The 21,750-nt window shown below is 43.8% G+C and overlaps 1 protein-coding gene across 1 annotated transcript in view; it reads right to left on the bottom strand.

Annotated features, from left to right (window-relative positions):
- The window catches only part of LOC137384384 (dynein axonemal heavy chain 17-like), a 1,056,876-nt gene that overhangs the window by 744,583 nt on the left and 290,543 nt on the right, over positions 1 to 21,750 (bottom strand). Inside the window, exon 23 of the mRNA XM_068058353.1 lies at positions 16,847 to 16,963. Coding sequence (XP_067914454.1) covers positions 16,847 to 16,963 — 117 coding nt within the window. The remainder of the gene's footprint in view (positions 1 to 16,846; positions 16,964 to 21,750) is intronic.

The following is a 21,750-nucleotide window of genomic DNA, read 5'->3' as shown; positions in this document are numbered from 1 at the left end:
TAATTAAACCTGCCTCATTGCATAATACTAGATCTAAAATAACTTTATCCCTAGTTGGTTCCACAATGTATTGTTCCAGGAAACTGTCACAAAGGCAAAATTCATCTACCAAACTACCTTGGCCAATTTGTTTGTCTATATGTAGATTAAAGACCACACAATTATTACATTACCTTTGTTACAGCTCCAATTATTATTTCTTGCTTAATTCCCTGTCTAATTGTGTAACTGTTAGGGGGCCTATAAATAACTCCCTCCAGCATTGTCTGACCCTTGATATTCCTAATCTCCACCCATACTGATTCTACTTACTGATCTTTTGAGCCAAGATCCTTTTTTACTACCGTCCTTAAGTCATCCTTTATTCCTTTTCTGTTCTGTCTTTTCGAAATGTTGTGTACCCTGGAATATTTATTTCCCAACCCTGGTCACCTTGTAACCAAGCCTCTGATGGTGATTAAATCTAAACCATTTATCTCTATTTGTGCCACTAATTCATTTATTTCATTGTGAATGCTTCAAGCATTCTGAGAGAGTCTTTCATTCTATTTTGTTTACCACAATTCTTTTCATGGACCTTATGCACTGATCCACTGTTACCATTAATCTCTCTGTCCCTTCCTGTCCCACTCTGCTTATCTTTACCCAAATTGCTACATTATTCTATTGTCTTGATTTTTCTCTTTAGATTTCTGAAACTTCCTTCATCTGAACCCCCCACACTCTCTTTTAGCTTAAAGCACTGTTCATGCCCTCGTTATTCAATTAGCCAGGACACTAATTCCTGACCAGTTTAACTGAAGCACTTCCCAACAGAACAGCTTCCTCTTTCCCAACCATTGGTGCCAGTGCCCCATGAAACAAAACCCCTTCCTCTCACACCACACTTTGAGCCACACATATAATTCTCTAATCTGCTTGACCCGATGCGAATTGGCATATTGTTCAGGTACCAATCCAGAGATTATTACCTCTGATGTTCTGCATTTTAATGTGGATCCTAACTCTTCAAATTCTCTCAGCAGAACATCATTCTTAGTTCTACCTATGTCATTGGTTCCTATGTGGACATGGCATCTGGACCCCTCCCCTCCCACTCCAAGTTCACCACCAGCCAGTAGAAGATCTCGTTAACCCTGGCATCGAGTAGGCAACATAACCTTCGGAACTCCTGGTTGTGGCTGCAGAGATCTATCCCTCTGACTATACTATCCCCTATCACGAACACATTCCTTTTCACTCCCCCTCCAACTTGAATGGTATCCTGCACTATGATGCCATGATCAGTTTGCTCATCCACCCTGCAGTGCTTGTTCTCATCCACACAGGTAGCAAGTACGTCATATTTGTTGGTCAAAGTCAAGGGCTGAGGCTCCTGCTGGATACATGCTGGATCCCCATATTTGCCTGACTTGACGCTACACTCTCCTGTCCCTGACCATTGACCAACTCTAAAGCTCTACTTAACTGAAGGAGTATGACTGCCTCCTGGAAGAAAGTGTCCAGGTAACTCTCCTCCCTGATGCACTGCAATGACTCCAGCTCAGCAACTCTCGGCCAAAGAACTGCAGAAGCTTAACACAGATTTGGTTGTCTGAAATTACAATGCATTCCACAAACTCCCACATCTTGCAGTCATGATATACCACCTGGCCTGCTATGTCTAACATTTATTTATTTGATTCGTTAAATAGTTGCAAATTTAGTAAAGTAATACAAAATTACAGTTTCCTAGCTTAGAGACAAAAGAAGAGCACTCACCAACCACTGGACATAAAACAAAAAAAAAGCAGCACACCCTATTCCCCCAATACCCCTCTGCATCAAATTCCCGACTTAGCACTCAGCTCACAAAACACTTTGTTCCCAGATCACTCTGTCCGGTCACAAACACTGCATACTTATCTAGACAGAGCTCATGACTCACACTTAAGTTACAGCTGCTAAGTAATTAACACTTATTCAGGTAACTACTTTCAGTTGATTGACAGTTAACTGCCACTGCCAGGCTGTTTCCGTTAATTTGGTATTTTAACCAGCTTGCAGTTTCTTTTGCAGTTTTAAAGATTCTGATTGTTAAATACTTACCAGAGAGATCCCACTTGCATCAAATTCCAAACTTAGCAGTAAGTTCACGAAGCACTCTGTTCCCAGATCACTCTGTGCTCCACACTCACGAGTGACTTTGCTTCCATCCCATTGCAGGGTGAAGGTGGGGGCTGCAGTCTACTCATGCCATGAAGGCCGCCATTTCCAGCCTCAATACCAACAGCAGCAGACAGGCACGCTGCAGATTCTCAATTTCTCACTCCTTAAGGAAGGGAGGTATGCGGTGTGCTTCTTACAAGAAACTCATACCATTCTGGGAGATGAGGCTACATGGTTCGTGGAGTGGCAAGGAGGGATTTACATGAGCCACTTTACCTCCAATTCTGGCGGTGTGGCTATCTTGCTGGACTACATGTTCAGCTGGAGATCTTGAGGGACAAGGAACCATGCCCGGCTGGGGGATGTGCCGCTTCACCTAGTGAATGTGTACGCTCCCCAGGATGATGCGCAGCAAGGCTCTTCTCTGAAAGAGTCTATGCTCATCCCAGTTCCACTGAGGCCAGTGACTCATCCTTGGGACGGTGGATTTCAACCTCACCCTCGAAGCAAGGGATCGCTCCGGTACCCACATGACCAGAGGCTAATTAAGAAGTTGAGGGTCCTAGTCAGGTCCTTTAACTTGGGGGGTGTCTGGCGAAATCTCCAGCCCGACGCCAGCACTTTCATTTTCATGAGGTCTTCAGGAGGAGGTTTCAGAATCGACCGCCTCTATATTTCTCGGATGTATGTCTCCTGCTTCCTGACAATCTCCTTGCAGCTGGTGGAGTGCTTGGAATACCGCCTGGTAAAGGCGGACCTAGTTCCACGCAATGTGCAGGCAGGGGTCTACATACTGGCATTTTAACAACCTGCTGCTAGAGGACGAGCAGTTCCGGGACTTGTTCTGTTAAACTTGGGCCAACTGGAGAAGGAACCTGGTAGAGGGTAGTTTCCCCTGCTTAAGGCTATGATGGGAAGTGGTCAGCAGTACGCAAGGGTCATCAGGGGGCAGAAGTCCAGGGTCGTGCAGATGGAGCAGGAGGTGCTCAACCTGGAGACCTGTTTTGGTCTTTTAAAGACCTGGCCCTGGGGAAGGTGCTCAAAGAGATGACAAGCATGCTGTCGGACCTCCAGAGTGTCAGTTCCTGAGGTGCATACAAGAGATCGCAGATCCAATTCCTCCAGGACCTGGACCATGGCTACCCCTTTTTCTCGCTGGATAGAAAGGCTGGGGGTCCATAAGCAGATCTTGGGGCTACTGACCAACTTTGGATCCCTGACCTCAAGTCCAGAGGGTATCAGCACCCAGGCCCAAGCCTATTACAGAGCTCTGTTCTCTCCGGATCCATATGGCGAGGATGTGAAGGTCAGCCCAGATGGCGCTGAGCAGCTCAATGCTCTGCTCAGCCTGGCGGAGCTGACTGGAAGCCACAAGTGGCTCTCAGGCAAAGTTCCTGGGGCTGGATGGGCTGACTGTGGAGTCCCACAGGGACTCCTTGGAGGTCCAGGGGTGTGTGACTATGCTCAGGTCCTGAGGGAAAGTCTGGCGACGGGACACATGGCCCTTTCCTGACGCAGAGCCATCATTATCCAAAGCGAGGCAGTCTCTGTATATATCTCCCTCTTCAGCACGGTCCACAAGATCTTGGCCTGGGTCATGTCCACTCGCCTTTGCACTGTGCTGGCCCACATGATCCACCCTGATCAGTCCTACACAGTCCTGGGCTGGACCATCCATTACAATGTTGACCTGGTCCACCATTCCCCGAGGGTTGGTCTATCAGTCACCTTTCTTTCCCTAGATCAGGAGAACACGTTTGACAAGGTGGATCACAAATATATATTCGGGACTCTGCAAGCATTTGGCTGCCTGGATCAAACTTCTGTACAATGCCGCGGTGTGTCTGATTAAGATTAATGGGTCTTTGATGGCGCCCCCATCAGTTTGGGAGAGGAGTGGATAGGGAGAGGAGTGCATAGGGAATGCCCCACCAGTTACATGCCAACTGCATGGAACCTATCCTGCACCTCTTGTGGAGGAGATTGTTGGGATGGCTTTGTGTGGGCCAGGCATGATAGTTGTCCTCTCAGCTTACACCGATGACGTATTTCTCATGGTTACAGATCTAGTTGACCTGCAGAGGATGTGCAAGTATTTGGTGTACTGTGCAGCATCCTCCACCAGGATAAAGTGGGAGAAATGTTCTGGGCTTCTGGTGGGTCAGTTGTGGCTGGACTCCCTGCTGGAGAAGTTTAGGCCTTTGGCTGGAGCACCACCCACCTCTACTTGGAAGTCGATCTTCGACCTGCCAAAGACACCTAGCTGGCAAAGTGTCAAGAGTTGGAAGCCAAGGTCACTATTAGTCTTTTTTTTTTAGAATTAGAATATTACAGCGCAGTACAGGCCCTTCGGCCCTCGATGTTGCGCCGACCTGTGAAACCATCTGACCTACACTATTCCATTTTCATCCATATGTCTATCCAATGACCACTTAAATGCCCTTAAAGTTGGCGAGTCTACTACTGCTGCAGGCAGGGCGTTCCACGCCCCTACTACTCTCTGAGTAAAGAAACTACCTCTGACATCTGTCCTATATCTATCACCCCTCAACTTAAAGCTATGTCCCCTCGTGTTTGTCATCACCATCCGAGGAAAAAGACTCTCACTATCCACCCTATCTAACCCTCTGATTATCTAGGTCACTGGACGGGATTGCTCCTGCCCCTGCTCCTACAGGGGTTGAGCGCTGGTCATAAATCAACTGTTGGCCGCTATGCTGTGGTACCAGTTGGTCACTTTGATACCTCCCACGAGTTTGTCACCAACATACAGAGGAAGCTCAAACGTCTTCTGGGACAACAGGGCGCACTGGTTCTCTGCCGCAATGCTAATTCTCCTGTTTTGGGACGACAGTTAGGCGCTGGTGTGCCTTCACACCCAGGCAGTGGCTTTCCACCTTCAGACCTTACAGAGATATGGGTACATCGAAATTCCTCCCCGATCGTGTGCCCTGGCAATGTATTTCTTCTGCCAGCTGCATGGCCTCAATTATGACATGCAGCTCCAGCATGTAAACCTGGAAGGACTTCGTGCCTCCTTGCAAGAGCTGCCTATCTTTTACCATGAACTGATCAGGGTCTGGAACATGGTTGCCTCCAGTCAGACCTCTGCCCTGTCAGGAGTGGTGGCTATCCTCCAGGAACTACTGCCCAGGGATCCACTCCTCCATCAGCACGGATTCATGCAGCTGGCAGAGAGATCTGACTGCCAAGGTCATAGAGTCATAAAGAGCCATTACGCAACAGAAGGAGGCCACTCAACCCATCATGTCCATGCTAACTCTCTGTAGGACAATACAATCAGTCCCATTCACCCATCTGGCTTCGTAGCCCTGCAAGTTTATTTCTCTCAACAGTCCATCCAATTTCCTTCAGAAATCATGGATCATCTCCGCTTTCAACCCCCTCATAGACAGCAACTTTCAGATCATTACCACTCGCTGGTAAAAGGTTCTTCCTGACAGCCCCCTGCATCCTTTGGCCAAAACCTCAAATCTGTATCCCCTCGGCCTTGTACCATCAGCTAATGGGACCAGCTTTTCCTTGTCAACCTTATCTAAACCTGTCCTAATCTTGTGCACCTCTGTCAAATCTCCCCTCAATCACCTTTGCTCCAAGGAGAACAACCTGAGAGTCTCCAACATAACCATTTAGCTAAAATTCCCCTTCCCTGGAATCATTCTTGTAAATCTCCTCTAAACCCTCTCAAGGACCCTCACATCCTTCCAAACATTTGGTAACCAGATCTGGAGGCAATACCCTAGTTGTGGCCTAACCAAAGCTTTATACAGGTTCATAACTTCCCTGCTTTTGTACTCAATACCTTTATTTATGAAGCACAAGATCCCATATGCTTTGCTAACTACTCTATGACCTGCCATCTTCAAAGATCTATGCAATGAACCTCCAGGTCGCTCTGTCCCTATACACTCTTTAGAACTGTGCCATTTATTCTATATTGTCTCTCCCTATACCTTCTGCCGAAAGGCATCAACTCACGCTTCTCTATATTAAATTCCATCTGCCACTTGTCTGCCCATTTTAACGAGCATATCTATGTCCCGTTATAATTGGTTTGTATAATCCTAACTGTCTCCAACATCTCCAACACAGAAGTCCTTGAAGCGGCCAACACCCCCAGCTTATACACACTACTGAGTCAGCGGCGCTTGAGATGGCTTGGCCATGTGAGCCGCATGGAAGATGGCAGGATCGCCAAAGACACATTGTTCAGCGAGCTCGCCACTGGTATCAGACCCACCGGCCGTCCATGTCTCCGTTATAAAGACGTCTGCAAACGCGACATGAAATCGTGTGACATTGATCACAAGTCGTGGGAGTCAGTTGCCAGCATTCGCCAGAGCTGGCGGGCAGCCATAAAGACAGGGCTAAATTGTGGCGAGTCGAAGAGACTTAGTAGTTGGCAGGAAAAAAGACAGAGGCGCAAGGGGAGAGCCAACTGTGCAACAGCCCCAACAAACAAATTTCTCTGCAGCACCTGTGGAAGAGCCTGTCACTCCAGAATTGGCCTTTATAGCCACTCCAGGCGCTGCTTCACAAACCACTGACCACCTCCAGGCGCGTATCCATTGTCTCTCGAGATAAGGAGGCCCAAAAGAAAGAAAAGAAAAGAACTGTCTGACACACCTCCAAGTTTGGCATCACGGCAAATTTTGAAGTTTTACTCTGAATTCCAATATCAAAGACATTTATTTATATACATCAAAAAAAGCAGTGGTCCAAGCACTGAACTTTGGGGAACACCACTGTCTATCATCCTCCAGTCTGAAAAACAACCATTTATCACAATTCATTGTTTTCTGGCCTTAAGCCAATTTTTTTATCCAAGCTGACACTGACCCTCCTATTCCAATGAGCCTCAATTTTGGTAACCAGCTTTTTATGTGGTACTTTGTCAAATACTTCCTTAAGATGCATATAGACAGCATTCATTGCTTTTCCTTCATCAACCTTTACTGTTACTTTATCAAAAAATCTCAATTAGTCAAGCACGATCTGCCGTTTACAAATCCATGCTGGCTCTCCTCAATTAAGTCAAACAGTGGCACAGTGGCTAGCACCACAGCCTCACAGCTCCAGTGACCCAGGTTTGGTTCTGGGTACTGCCTGTGTGGAGTTTGTAAGTTCTCCCAGTGACCGCGTGGGTTTCCTCCGGGTGCTCTGTTTTCCTCCCACATGTCAAAGACTTGCAGGTTGATAGGTAAATTGGCCATTTAAAAATTGCCCCTAATGTAGGTAGGAGAATTGAGGGAAGGCGGGGATGGGAGAGGGAAAATGGGATTAATGTGGGATTAGTATAAATGGGTGGTTGATGGTCGGCATGGATTCGTTGGGCCGAAGGGCCTGTTTCAGTGCTGTATCTCTCTCTGACTCTCCAAGTGCCTGTTGATTTTTTTCCCTTACCGTTTCTAAAATATTACTCACCACTGATGTTAAACTGACCAGCCTTAGTTACTAGGAATGTCCTCCAGCCTTTCTTGAATAAGGATGTCACATTTGCCACTTTCCAATCCTCTGGCACCTCCCCCATATCTAGGGAAGATTGGAAGATTATGGCAAGCCCTTCCACTATCTTCACTCGCACTTCCTTTAGCAACCTGGGATGCAAGCATCCAGACCAGGCGATCTATCCACTCTAAGCATAGCCAGCTTTAAAGTACATCCTGCCAATCAATTTTCACTCTGTTGTCATGCTAGGCGCCCACCTACCAAGAATGAGGCACATTAATTTTATCATGAACATTGATTTTTAACTGTTGCTGGAGTGAGGAAATAACTTGCTAAACAGATCAGCCTGGCTGGAATAAAACATTTACATACTAACAGGCATCAAAGGTGAAGAAGCGCATTCCAGGGCCTGCTGAGGAGGATACAATCCACAAGGACCAGGACTGGTTTGACCAGCTAGTCACATGACTAACTGGCTGTTCCAGGGTTTTCTTTTGAATTGGCCACACAGAGTTTGAACTCAGAAAAACTGTTTGCTCCTGGACTGAGAAGATCTCTCCCGTCTGCTCCCATCTCTTTCTCACAAGCCTCTGAATCCAGTGAAGACACATGAACCCCAAGAGAGAAAAGTCTGCTACAGAGAACAAGGTTTAAGAATAATACTGGTCCCAATGGAAAGCAAGAACTACCTACAATCAAGGACTCTACAGTGAGCTCGAAGAACCATAAAAAAAACTCTTCAGATATTGCCTCACACTTTTCACTTCATTTTTTCTTCTGCTCTTTTCTGTCTCTATTTTGCATGTATGTATCGTGAATCTATAGACGTCAACCGAATTAGAGTCATCACCAAACCTAAAGTTGATAGTACTTTTATACTCCTTAATTTTGCGCGATCTTCACTACTGAGTGAATCCAGATAGCAATGTTACCAATCTGTTCCACATACTTTCGGTGTGCAAGCACTGTCCAATAGTTGAACAAATTCGCAATGAACACATTCATCACAGGACTGAAACTCCTCATGCCAAGTACAATTCGTTCAGATTCATCAGTATCTTCCTCTTCTGCCTCAGAATTCTTTGTGTCATGTGTTATTTCGAGGACTCTGCCTCTCCGCTTTGAGCAGTTCATTGCATAATGATACTTTGAGTCACACCAGAAGTACCTATTAACTGTTCCTTGGGCATTCCTGGGATTTATTCACCTATGATTGCTGTTCCAATTCTGTCTTCCACTGTTATAGTCAGACCTGCTAAAGGGTCTGGACCATTTTGAAATCCAGTAAGCATGGAGTCCTCCATTCTTTGTGTCACCGCAGAATGCCCTATTTGTTCTAATATAAAATAAAAACAAGAAATGCTGGAAATACTCAGCAGGTCTGGCAGCATCTGTGGAGAGAGAAGCAGAGTTAACGTTTCAGGTCAGTGACCCTTCTTCAGAACCCTACAGGAAATGACTGTTTCCCACAGAATTTTTTTAAGGCAGCAGACATCTGATCTAATGGGAGTCTTTGTCCAAGAACCGAATCCCAGTTAGAACCAAGAGTCTGTCCATATGCAACACTATAGCACAATCTAGCAATTTAAATGCTAGCACTGAACCGGTGATTTCCAAATTGAATTTCCTTAATCTTCTAAATAGTCTGTTAAGGTCCATGATAATATTCCTCCATTGAGTAACCATCTGTTTTCCGAAATCTATCAAAGTCTAGCCATGCCTCATATGCATTCAATAGGTCATCTTTCTTGTAAATTTCATCCAAGAATTCTAACAGAAGATCCAAACCTTTCAACTGATGAACATTCAGTTCACAAAATACTTTACTTCTGATTTTACTTTTGGTAGGAAGTGACAACACCAAGCCATACCTTGTTTCCTTTTTGGTAGGAATGTAACCTGTGTCCATATATCCACTTCACTCTTCCACTGGTAATAAGGTTCAAACTCAGAAAACATCAGAGGGTAATCATACCCTAACAATTTACACTTGGTTTCTGCCATGTTTTCTACAGTTGCCAGTGAGATTTTAGTTTTCTATGTAAAAAGAAAAATTCCTAGTTTCCAACCTTCAGCTTTAGGCAACCACCCTTTGCTACCATGTTATTTTCCAGAAAGCTTGTTATTGAAGGACAATACTGGAGCCTATCTTTCCTTTGTTTCACATTTATTGTACAGAATAACATGTAGCTACTCACTCAAATGCTCCACCAGTCTCAGTAAGAGTCTCCTTGTAAGTGCTCAATTAAGACCCCAGTTAACATCCGCCAACTGCATATACTTAAACAACTGATAGACAATTAACAAAAGGACATCCTCTCTTTCCAGTACTACAATGTCTTCCCTATCCGTACTATTACCCCACCTCCTTTTTCTCCTTCCCTATCTTTTCTGAACACTTTGCATCCTTCAATGTTAAACACCCAGTCCTCATCATTTTCAATCCAGGTTTCCATTATTGGCAGTACATCATATTCCCTCATGGCTATACACCAACCTTATACACCACACTGTGCTTTTACATACATGCATTGTAAATGTGTCTTTGTATTCCTCGTGGTCCCTCGTAGTATGCTCCTACCTAATATGGTACTACATTGTTCTCTAGTACTATCCAACACTCCCACTCCTTTATGCAGTTTATTGCTCTTCGCTACTTCTATATGCTGGTGCCTTTCCCCCTGCCAATTTAGTTTAAGCCCTCCCCAACCACATTAGTGAACCTCCTCACGATCAAATTCGTTCCAGTCCTGTTAAGGTGCAATAATTGCCCCAGAACTGCCCCAGAACTGGTCCCAATGTCCCAGCTATTTGAAGCTCTCCCTCTTGCACCATGCTTCGTCACACATTGATCCTCCCTATCTTCCTGTTTCTACTCTCATTAGCGCATAGCACTGCGAGTAATCCAGAGATTACAAACTTTTTAATTGCCTTCCTAGCTTCTGAAATTCTGACCGCAGGACCTTCATATCTGCCTTCCCTATGTCATTGGTACTGATATTTACCACAACTTCTGGCTCACTCCTGTCCCCCTGCAGAATTTTCTGCACACTCTCCATGATGTCCTTTACCCTGGCACAAGGTACGGGACTCATGATGACAGTTACAGAAATGCATGTCTGCCCTCTAACTATGGAATCTCCTATAACAACTGCATTTCTATTCTTTGCTGTTCCCTCCTGGGTAGTTCCTTTCCCATTGCAGCCATGGTCTGGATTGCACTCCTTCAAGATTTCTCCAAAGCTGAGTACTGCTTTCAGAGTGGCGCACACCCCAAAAGACTCCTGTACTCCTTACTCTTCTGGATGGTTGCCTATCTACTATCCTGAACACTCTCAGCCTATGGGATGACCACCTCCTGGAATGTATGATCCAAGAAACTTTCATCCTCCCTGATGCTCCGCAGTGACTCCAAATGCCCCTCAAGCTTGGAAATCCTGAGCTTGAGCTTAAGCAGCTAGAGATATTTTCCACACACGTGGTCCCCCATGTGTCCTGAAGTTCCCACATGGTGCAGGAATGGCTCAGCTGCTCATCCATGATCTAAGAAAAAATCTCTATTCCTTCTTTTATAATCTAGTTAGTACCTTGTATAAACTATTAATTCAAATTAATGCCTCAAGATCTGCTCTGTGTTAATACTCTTATTAATTCACTTACTGTTATACTTACCCCAATTGAAATTTTATCAATTAAGCTAAGTTGTAAATTTAATACAGTACTCTATAATTTCCCAGTCCTAGTTTAACGTTGATAGATTTCGGAAAACTGATGTTAATTATATGGAGGAATATATCATGGATTTTAACAGATAAAAGACTGCCAAAATTCAATTTGGGGATAGCTGGATCAGTACTAGTGTTTAAATTGCTGGATTGTGCCAAGGTGTCTCATATGGGAAGGCTCCTGGTTCTCATGGGTGTTCAGTTCTCAGAGAAGGAGACCCTTTTGGATCAAATGTCTGCTGGCTTGAAAAAATACCAGAGGAAAAAATCATTTCCTTCACCCTTCGTGGAACAAATGGGACATTCCACGGTGACACAAAAAATAGTGAACTCAATGATTGCCAGATTTTGAAATGATCCAGATACTGGATGCAGGTGTCAATATAATTGAAGGGTTGAAGACAGGCAGAAGGAGGATGAAAGCATCTATAGTAGATCTGGCTATTACAGCAGAAGACAGAATTGGAACAGCAATAATAGAAGAATGAATCCCAGGAATGCCCATGGAACAGTTAATAGGTGTGACTTGAAGTATCATTATGCAGTGAATTGCCCAAAGTGAAGAGGCAGGGTCCTTGAAATGGCTTATGAAGCAGAGAAATCTGAGGAAGAGAATGAAGATAACAATGAATCCAAACAAATAATACTGGTCACAAGGAGTTTTAGTCATAGAGTCAGAAAGTCATACAGCACAGAAACAGGCCCTTCGGCCCATCGTGTCTGTGCCGGCCATCAAGCACCTAAATACTCTAATCCCATTTTCCAGCACTTGGCTTGTAGCCTTGTATGCTATGGCGTTTCAAGTGCTCATCTAAATACTTCTTAAATGTTGTGATGGTTCCTGCCTCTACCACCTCTTCAGGCAGTGTGTTCCAGATTCCAGCCACCCTCAGGGTGAATTTTTTTTTCCTCAAATCCCTTTTCCTCTAAACCTCCTGCCCCTTACCTTAAATCTATGCCCCCTGGTTATTACCCCTCCGCTAAGGGAAAAAGTTTCTTCCTATCTAATCTATCAATGCCCCTCATAATTTTGTATACCTCAATCATGTACCCCCTCACCTTCTCTGCTCTAAGGAAAACAACCCTAGTCTTTTCAGTCTCTCTTCATAGCTGAAATGCTCCAGCCCAGGCAACATCCTGGTGAATCTCCTCTGCACCCTCTCCAGTGCAATCACATCCTTTCTATAGTGTGGTGCCCAGAACTGTACACAGTACTCCAGCTGTGGCCTAACTAGCATTTTATACAGCTCCAGCATAACCTCCCTGCTCTTATATTCTATGCCTTGGCTAATAAAGGCAAATATCCCATATACCTTCCTAACCACCTTATCTACCTGTGCTGCTGCCTTCAGTGATCTATGGACAAGTACACCAAGGTCCCTCTGACCTTCTGTACTTCCTAGTGTCCTACCATCCATTGTATATTCCCTTGCCTTGTTCGTCCTCCCAAAATCCATCACCTCACACTTCTCAGGATTAAATTCCATTTGCCGCTGCTCCACCCATCTTACCAGCCCATCTATATCGTCCTGTAACCTAAGGCTTTCTTCCTCACTATTTACGACACCACCAATTTTCGTGTCATCTGCGAACTTACTCATCATACCACCTATATTCACGTCTAAATTATTAAAGTACACTACAAACAGTAAGGGTCCCAGCACTGATCCCTGCGGTGCACCACTGGTCTCAGGCTTCCACTCGTAGAAACAACCCTCGACCATCACCCTCTGCCTCCTGCCACTAAGCCAATTTTGGATCCAATTTGCCAAACTGCCCTGGATCCCATGGGCTCTTACCTTCTTAACCAATCTCCCATGCAGGAACTTATCAAAAGCCTTAATAAAGTCCATGTAGACTACATCTACTGCTTTACCCTCATCTACATATCTAGTCACCTCCTCGAAAAATTCAATCAAGTTTGTGAGACATGATCACCCCCTGACAAAGCCATGCTGACTATCCCTGATTAATCCCTGCCTCTCAAAGTGGTGATTAATCCTGTCGCTCAGAATTTTTTCCAATAGTTTCCCTGCCACTGATGTTATGTCCTGTGATGAACATGTTAGTGGTGGACTCATTTAACTGTGTAGTACTAGATAGTGCTTGCACTTTGATAGTATGTGGAACTGATTGGTTTAAATATTATCTTGATTCCCTAAGTAATGAGGATAGACACAAAGTTAAGGAATAAAGAAGTACTGTATTCTTTAGGTTTGGAGATGACAACCCATCACTGCAGAGAGTTGTAATTCCATGTAAAAAAGCTGGAGGAAGCCATTTTATAAGTACTCATGTTGTCGCTAATGAAATATATATGCTGTTGAGTAAAAAGACACAAATGAATCTTTACATGGAGCATTAGGCAATTATTTTTGGAAAGTTAGTAGATCTGCAGATTACCCAGTCAGTACATTATTGTATCCTCTGAACAAAATCTGATGTTTCTCATTAGGTGATAAGAATCAGAAAAATATGAAAACTTGTCTTAAAGTTACATATACAATTTGTTAAAAATCCTGCTAAAAGCTGTAGGTGTTGTTGATGAACAGTATACAGGCTGATACAAGAGATTCGTGAGAAGTGTGAAATCCATAAAAAGTATCAGAGGATTCCGCCATGTCCTATTGTAAGCCATCAATTGGCAGGTGACTTCAATGAGATAGTTGCCATGGAGTTAAAGGTATAGCACTTTGCCACAGCTGGAAAAGTAATCTTGAAAACCATTTTAGCTCTTTTGGCTACATATTCATAGCAGTGTAGATAGAAGTCAACATAAAAGGCTCATTTCTGCATGGTGATACTTTTCAGAGAAATGTGTTTATGAAACAGCCCAAAGAGACAACAGATGCAGAAGGAAAACTATGGAAATTAAACGTGTCTATGACATGAATGATGCTTCAAGGGTGTGGTATTTTTCAGTGAGATCTGTTTTGTTGAAAACAGATTGTGTTGAACTAAAAGCAGATCCCATAATGTTTCATTGGTATCATAAAGGAAATCTTACAGGCATCTTCATGATGCATGTTGAAGATCTCTCATGTGGTGGTAGGTACTGTGCAATTTGAGAAATGTGTTAAGTTTAGGGCAGAATTTAAAATTGTGAGTCAGGCTTGTGGGGCTTTTAAATATATTGGTTTAGATGTTAAACAGAATAGATCTGGAATAACTTTAAATTAACAATCCTATTTGGAAAATGTTATTCCCTTCCTGGTCAATTGTGCTAGGTCCTCACAGAAAGAAGAGACAGAGCAATTGGTAAGTAACATTCGTACGAGGCAATGACCATCTCCCCTTGACATTGAACAGCAATGCCATTGCTGAATCTCCCACCATCAACATCCTGGGGTTACCATTGACCAGAAACTTAAATGGACCAGCCATATAAATACTGTAGTTACAACAGCAGAGTGTAATGGAATACTCTCCTTTAGCATGGATGAATGCAGATCCAACAACACTCATGAAGCTCGACATCATCCAAGACAAAACAGCCTGCTTGATTGGTACCCCATCCACCACTTAAAACATCCACTCCCTCCACCACTGACGCACAGTGTCATCAGTGCATACCATCTACAAAATGCACGCACCAACTTGCAAGGTTCCTTCAACAGCACCTTACAAACCTGAGACATCTAGCACCTAGAAGAACAAAGGCAGCAGATGCATCGGAACAGCACGCCCTGCAAGTTCCCCTCCCAAGTTACACACCATCCTGACTTGGAACTATATCGCCAAAGTCCTAGGGTTAAAATCCGAGGACTCCGTCCCTAACATAACTGCTATGAATTGCAGTGGTTCAAGAAGGCAGCTCACCATCACCTGATCAAGGACAATTAGGGATGGGCAAGAAATGCTGGGCTTGCCAGCGATGTGCACATCCCAAGAACAAATTTTATTTTTAAATTGCGAAGCTTGGTCAGTTGAACTGGTTGGGCACTCAGACGAGAGCAGATGTTAGTTTTGATGTATTGGAGTTAAAAACTATGATGAAACACTCAAGTCGATAATGTTTTAAGGGAAAATAAAACATTAAAAAAAAATTAAATCTGGAGAAATGCGTTCTTAAGTTGTCATCCTTAGGTGGTCCACAGAACATGAAAATAGTTATTTTTAGTAATGCTTCACATGCTAATCTTCCTAATGGGTATTCTAGTGCAGCTAGTTTTGTAATATTTCTCATAGGTGAATCGCCGGTTAATGGAAGGGGTTCCAGGTCTGGTGCCCATAAAAAAGCCGCCGGTTAATGGAAGTGGGTCCAAGTCCCATAAAGGGGCCGCTGGCTGGAAACCAGCTTCAATCAGCATTAAAAAGGCGGTTGGTCTGGGGAGGCTCAAACAGCTCCATGAACTTCTCATCATCTGGGCTATTGCTGGGGTACAGCTGGTACCTTGACCATTGTTATCTGTATTTTAGGTACTCAAGCGTAGAATAATTTTAAATTTCAAGGTCTGATGCTTTTCAAACAGTTTGGACACCATTAATGTTTTTGTTCGCGAGGGAGGGTTTCGCACCTGGAACATCAAATCTATCTGTTCTCTCTGCAGATGTTGAAGGACCTCACTGTGTAGTTAATGTTTTCTGTTCTGGTGATTGTGCTGAATGTTAAAGTTGCTATGAGAGCCAAGCTCTCCTGCACATTTAACAAATTGTCATTCACTCTTCAACTCCTGCCACTTTCAGTGCTAATTTGTCCTGGTCTTAAATACACATAAAAGATAGCAAGATTTGCAAGAAAAGCATATCCAGACAACACAACAATTGCTTTTGATTTTTCTTCAGGAATTTGTTTCCAGTTTCCAAGGGTAATTGAGTGTGAATGCAACATGTTAATACAACTTACCAACTATGACCATCTGTCTTCCACAAGCTGGTCATCTATATTCCCAGCAACAAATTATTTGTCATGTTTTACATAGTACTTTTATCGTGTAATGGTTACATGCTGATGCAACGTTAGCACATGGTGTAGCTAGCTCTATTCTGTCAACAAAAGTAATTTGCATTGGCATTGCATACTGTTTTGCTTGCTAGCTAGTTAATACAGTTGCACTGCTCTTCATTGATGTTTGTATGCTTAGCTACTTATCTATAGGGAGAAATGTGTTTTAAATCAGATTGTGTTTTGTTGGCATTAGGTTGGCTATACACTTTATATACAGATTAATTGCCCCATGTCTATGGTTGAGTCAAGAATTTTGGCAAATGTCCCTGGTGCAACATGTTGGTGCCTATCCCTGCCTGACAGCAAAGCAAGCCTGAGAGGGTAAGTCCTAACTTATTTTGCAGTGTCTCCACTAAAATTACTGCTGCAACAATTATCAAACAAATGCTTAAAATATTTTAAAATACTCACTCCACTACCAATTTACCAAACATTAACACACTTAAAATAACTGGGTTAACACTTAGATTGAAATTGCAGATAAAAGAATGCCATTTTTATGGCAGTAACCAGTAGTTTGCTAAATTTGTCAAAATCCATTTTTAGGCAATCTTACTTCAAATCGTAGACACTTCCTTCTAATGACATTGACTTCATTGGCTTGCAAAGGTGTCACAGCATGCTTACAAATAACAGAAATTTTCTTTGTATTGTTCCATTGTTCTGGAAGATCCTAAATATAAAATATATTTCAACTATTAGATCAAACATCATCACTGTTCCACCATTATCTTTGAAAACAACTTAGGGGTTGAATATCAGCCAAGTTACATCAGATTTACAGCACAAAAACAGGATTTTCAGCCCTCCAAGCTATGCCAGTATTTATGCTCCACATGAGCCTACACCCATTCTCTTTACTTCATCTCACCCTATTAACTTATCCTTTTACTCCTTACTCCCTCATATACTCATCTAATTTTTCCTGAGCTTCTCCAAAAGCATATCAGTTTCCAAAAGTACGCTAAAGGCACACAGCTCTGCTGCACCACCATCTCTCTCAACCCCTCCACTGTCTCTAAATTGTCACAGTTTGTCCGACATCTAATACAACAACAGCAACTTATATTTATATAGCATCTTTAATGTAGTAAAGTGTCCCAAGGTGCTTTACAGGAGCATTATAAAACAAAGTATGGCACTGAGCCACAAAAGGAGATATTACTTCCGATGACCAAAAGCTAGATCAAAGAGGTATGTTTTAAGGAGTATCTTAAAGGAGTAAAGCAAGGTGGAGAGGTATAGGGAGGGTATTCTTAAGCTTGGGACCTCGGCAACTGATGGCGCAGCTACCAATGGTGGAGTGATTATAATCAGGGATGCACCAGAGGCCAGAATTAGAGGAGCACAGATATATTGGAGGGTTGTGGGACTGGAGGAAATTACAGAGATAGGGATGAGTGAGGCCATGGAGGAATTTGGAAACAAGGATGAGAATTTTAAAATCAAGACGTTGCTTGAGAGGGAGCCAATGTAAGTCAGGGAGCACGGGGTGATAGGGGAACAGGACTTGGTGCGAGTTAAGACACATGCAATAGAGTTTTGGATGACCTCAAGTTTACAGAGAGTAGAATGTGGGAGACCAGCCAGGAGTGCATTTAAATCGTCAAGTCTAGAGGTAACAAAAGGATGAATGAGGCTTTCAGCAGAGATGAGCTGAGACAGGGGCAAAGTCAGCGATGTTATGGAGGTGGTAATAGGCGGTCTAGGTGATGGCACAAATATGAGGTTGGAAGCTCATCTTGGGGTCAAATGTGACACCAAGGTGGCAAACAGACTGGCTTAATCTCAAATTGCTGCCAGGGAAAGGAATGGAGTTGGTATCGAGGGTACGGAGTTTGGAGTGTGGACTGCTTTAGTCTTCACAATTTTTACTTGGAGGAAATTTCCGTTCACTCGACGTCAGTGAAGCAGCCTGATAACATAGCAACAGTGGAAGAGTCGAGAGAAGTGGTGGTGAGGTGGAGGTGAGTGTCATCATCATACATGTGAAAACTAACACTGTACTTTCAGATGATGTCACCGAGGGCAGCATGTAGAAAAAGGAGAGGGCCAAGGATAGAACCTTGGCAGACACCAGAGGTACCAGTGAGGGAGCAGAAAGAAAAGCCATTGCAAGTGATTCTCTGGCTACGATTAGATAGACAACAATAGAACCAGGTGAGAAGAGTCCCAACCAGCTGGACGAAAGTGGAGAGGCGTTGAAAGGCGGCGGTATGGTCAACTGTGTCAAAGACTGCAGACAGTTCGAGAAGGACGAGGAGGGAAAGTTTACCTTTGTCACAGTCACATAAGATGTCATTTGTGACGTTGTTAAGAGCTTGTTCGGTACTGTGGCAGGAGCAGGAACCTGATTGGATGGATTCAAATATGGAGTTCTGGGAAAGATGGGAACAGATTTGGGAAGCGACAACACGTTCAAGGACTTTGGAAAGGAAAGGCAGGTTGGAGATGGGACAGTAGTTAGCAAGGGTAGTAGGGTCAAGGGTTTTTTTTGGAAAGGGGTGATGACAGCAAATTTAAAGGAGAGCGGGATACATCTGAAGAGAGAGAACTGTTTACAATATCAGCTAGCATTGGGAACAGGAGGAAACACTGGGTGATCAACAATTTACTTGGAATAGGATCAAAGGAATAGGAGATTAGTCTCATGGACAAGATGAGCTCAGAGAGGGCATGAGGGGAAATAGGACAGAAAGATGCAAGTTCAGGGCTAGGACAGGGGGGAGCATTACAGGAGGTTTGGCCAGGTGAGCTAGTGGAAGTGTGGAATGCAGCAGAGGCAGCTGATCAGATGGTCTTGATCTTATTGACAAAGACATCCATGAGCTCCTCACACTTATTTTTGGAAGTGAAGGTGGAGGGGACAGGTGAAAGGGGTTTAAGAAGACGGTATGCAGTAAAGAAAAGAAGCCAGAGGTTATCTTTGCTCTCCAAGGTGATCCAGGAATAGTGTCCAGTTTTAGCAAGTGGCAGCAGGACCCGTTAGTGTTTTAAGTGATTCAGCCAGATCTAGCAGTAGATGGCTAAATCAGTTGTCTGCCATTTCCTTTCAAGTTTGCATTCCTTGGACTTAACAGAGCAGAGATGAGGGCCACAGCAGGGGAAATGGCCAGGGTGAGAGAGACTGATCTTTTTATTGGGGATTTGGGCATCAAAGATGGAGGTAATGGTGCGGTTGAGCAAACCTGTAGTTGTAGAAATGTTGTTGCGAACGGAGAGCCAAAGGCTAGACAGTTGAGATTTTTGAAGGTGCAGTTGTAAGTGAATAGGGAGATAGTTTCTTTCCAGAGACACATACAGAATGAGGTAGGGTTGGGGCGTAGAAGGGGAATGTGGGTGGAGAGTGATACAAGGAAGCAATCAGAGATAGTCTTATCTGTAATTGATATGCTGGGACTAGCAAGAACATGTGAGACGGCAAGGTCGAGGGGGTGACCGTGAATATGAGGTAGGGAGTTTACATTTAGGGAGAGATTTAAGGAGGATAAAAGTGCAGTGAACTGAGAGGAGAGACAGCATGATGAGGTGGAGATTGAAATCACCAAAGATATGAAGTCATTCAGTACAGAGGCTGAGGGAGGAAAGCAGTGAAGATATCTTGGTGATGAAATTTTTATCATACTTGGGAGGGAGGTAGAGAACGATGATTTTGAAAGAGGTGAAGGGGTGGAAGAAGGTGAAATGCTTAAAAGGGGAGAAAGTGCCAGAGTAGGAGGGGGTCAGGCCGAGGGATGATCTGATGATCAATGCCACACTGCCACCACACGATCTTGACGGGGCAAGTGGTGGAAGATGTAGCCAGGCAGGGAGGTTTCCTGTAATGGCATGGTGACATCACCCCTTAGCAGGTTTCCATTAAGGCTACGATGTTGATGTAAACATCCACATTAAGTTCATGGATGGTGAGGGCCTGGTTCACAAGTGAATGGACATTCTGGAGGGAGATGCATAGAGGGGTGGTTGAGAGCAGATCTGCTGGCAGAGTCCACATGGTCAGCAGTGGGAGGGGTGAGGTGGACAGGAAGCAGATTGGCAAGTTTAGCCCCAACCAGGCACACTGGGCGGGAAGGTCAGCGACAGAGTAGGATGGAGCAATTAGGAATGCTGCTCATAATGATCCTGGATAAGCAGAAATTTTGTCCAACTAAATATTGGGAAGACGGAAGCCAATGCTTTCATTCCCTACCACAAAGTCTGTTCCTTAGCTACCAATTTCATTCCTCTCCTGCCAACTGTTTGAGATTGAACAGTTTGCATCCTTGGTGCTTTATTTGACCCCGCGATAAGTTTTCGATCACATATCCTTGTCACCACTGAGACCACCTACTTCCACCTCCAGAACAATGCCCAACTCAGCCCCTGCCTCAGCTCACCTGCTACTGAAAGCTCCTCCATGCCTTTGTTAACGCAAGACTTGAATATTCCGATGCTTTTCTGGCTGACCTCCCATCTTCTACCCTTCACAAACAAACTTATCCAAAACTCTATTGCCTGTATCCTAAATCACAGTAAGTCCAGTTTATCCATCACCCTTGTGCTTGCTGACCTATGTTAAATTCCAGAAAGCTTGTTATGAAAGGATGATGCTGGAGCCTATCTTTACTCCGTTTCACATTTAAGCTGCAGAGTAAAAGGATTGCAAACATGTAGTTCCTCACTCAAAAACCTCCACCCATCTCAGTAGGTGTCTACTTATAAGTGCTCAAGTAAGACCCCAATTAACACCCTCCACCTGCATATAAACAAACAATTGATACACAATTAACAGATTAACAACCTACATTGGCTCCTGGTCCAGGAACCTTTCAATTTAAAAATCCTCATCCTTCTTTTCAAATCTCTCTTGTCCTCCAGCTCTGTAATCTTCACTAGCCCTACAACTCTCTGAGATGCCTGCATTGCTTTAAGTCTGGCCTCTTGTGCATCCCCTATTTTAGTTGCTCCACCATTGGTGTCTGTGTTGTCAGCAGCCGAGGCCCTAAATCTGGAATTCCTTCTCTAAACCTCTCTGCCTCTCAAACTCTCTTTCCTCCTTTAAAATTCTCCTTTAAAACCTATCTCTTTGACCAAGCTCTTGGTCATCTGTCCTAATAACTACTTTTGTGGCTTGGTGTCTAATTTTGTTTGATAACATTCCTGTGAAGTCCCTTGCAATGTTTCAGTTTGTTTGACACTATATAAATAAAAGTTGTTTAGGCAGCTGAAAGCACAATGTCAATGGTAGAGCAATTAAATTAGGGGATGCGCAAGTGGCAAGAATTGAAGGAGCACAGAGATCTTTGCATCTATGCTATTCACCTCAATCACTTCATGTGGTAGCAAGTTCCACATTCTAACCACTCTGAGTAAAGAAGTTTCTCCTGAATTACTTATTGGATTTATTAGTGGCTATTATGTGCCTTAGTTACAGGCTCCCCACAAGTGGAAAATTATTCTCCAAGCTTGGACGGCGCAGTG

The sequence above is a fragment of the Heterodontus francisci genome, chromosome 26 (genome assembly GCF_036365525.1).
Source record: "Heterodontus francisci isolate sHetFra1 chromosome 26, sHetFra1.hap1, whole genome shotgun sequence".
NCBI classification, from domain to species: Eukaryota; Metazoa; Chordata; class Chondrichthyes; order Heterodontiformes; family Heterodontidae; genus Heterodontus; species Heterodontus francisci.
This window is presented reverse-complemented; position numbering and strand designations above follow the sequence as displayed.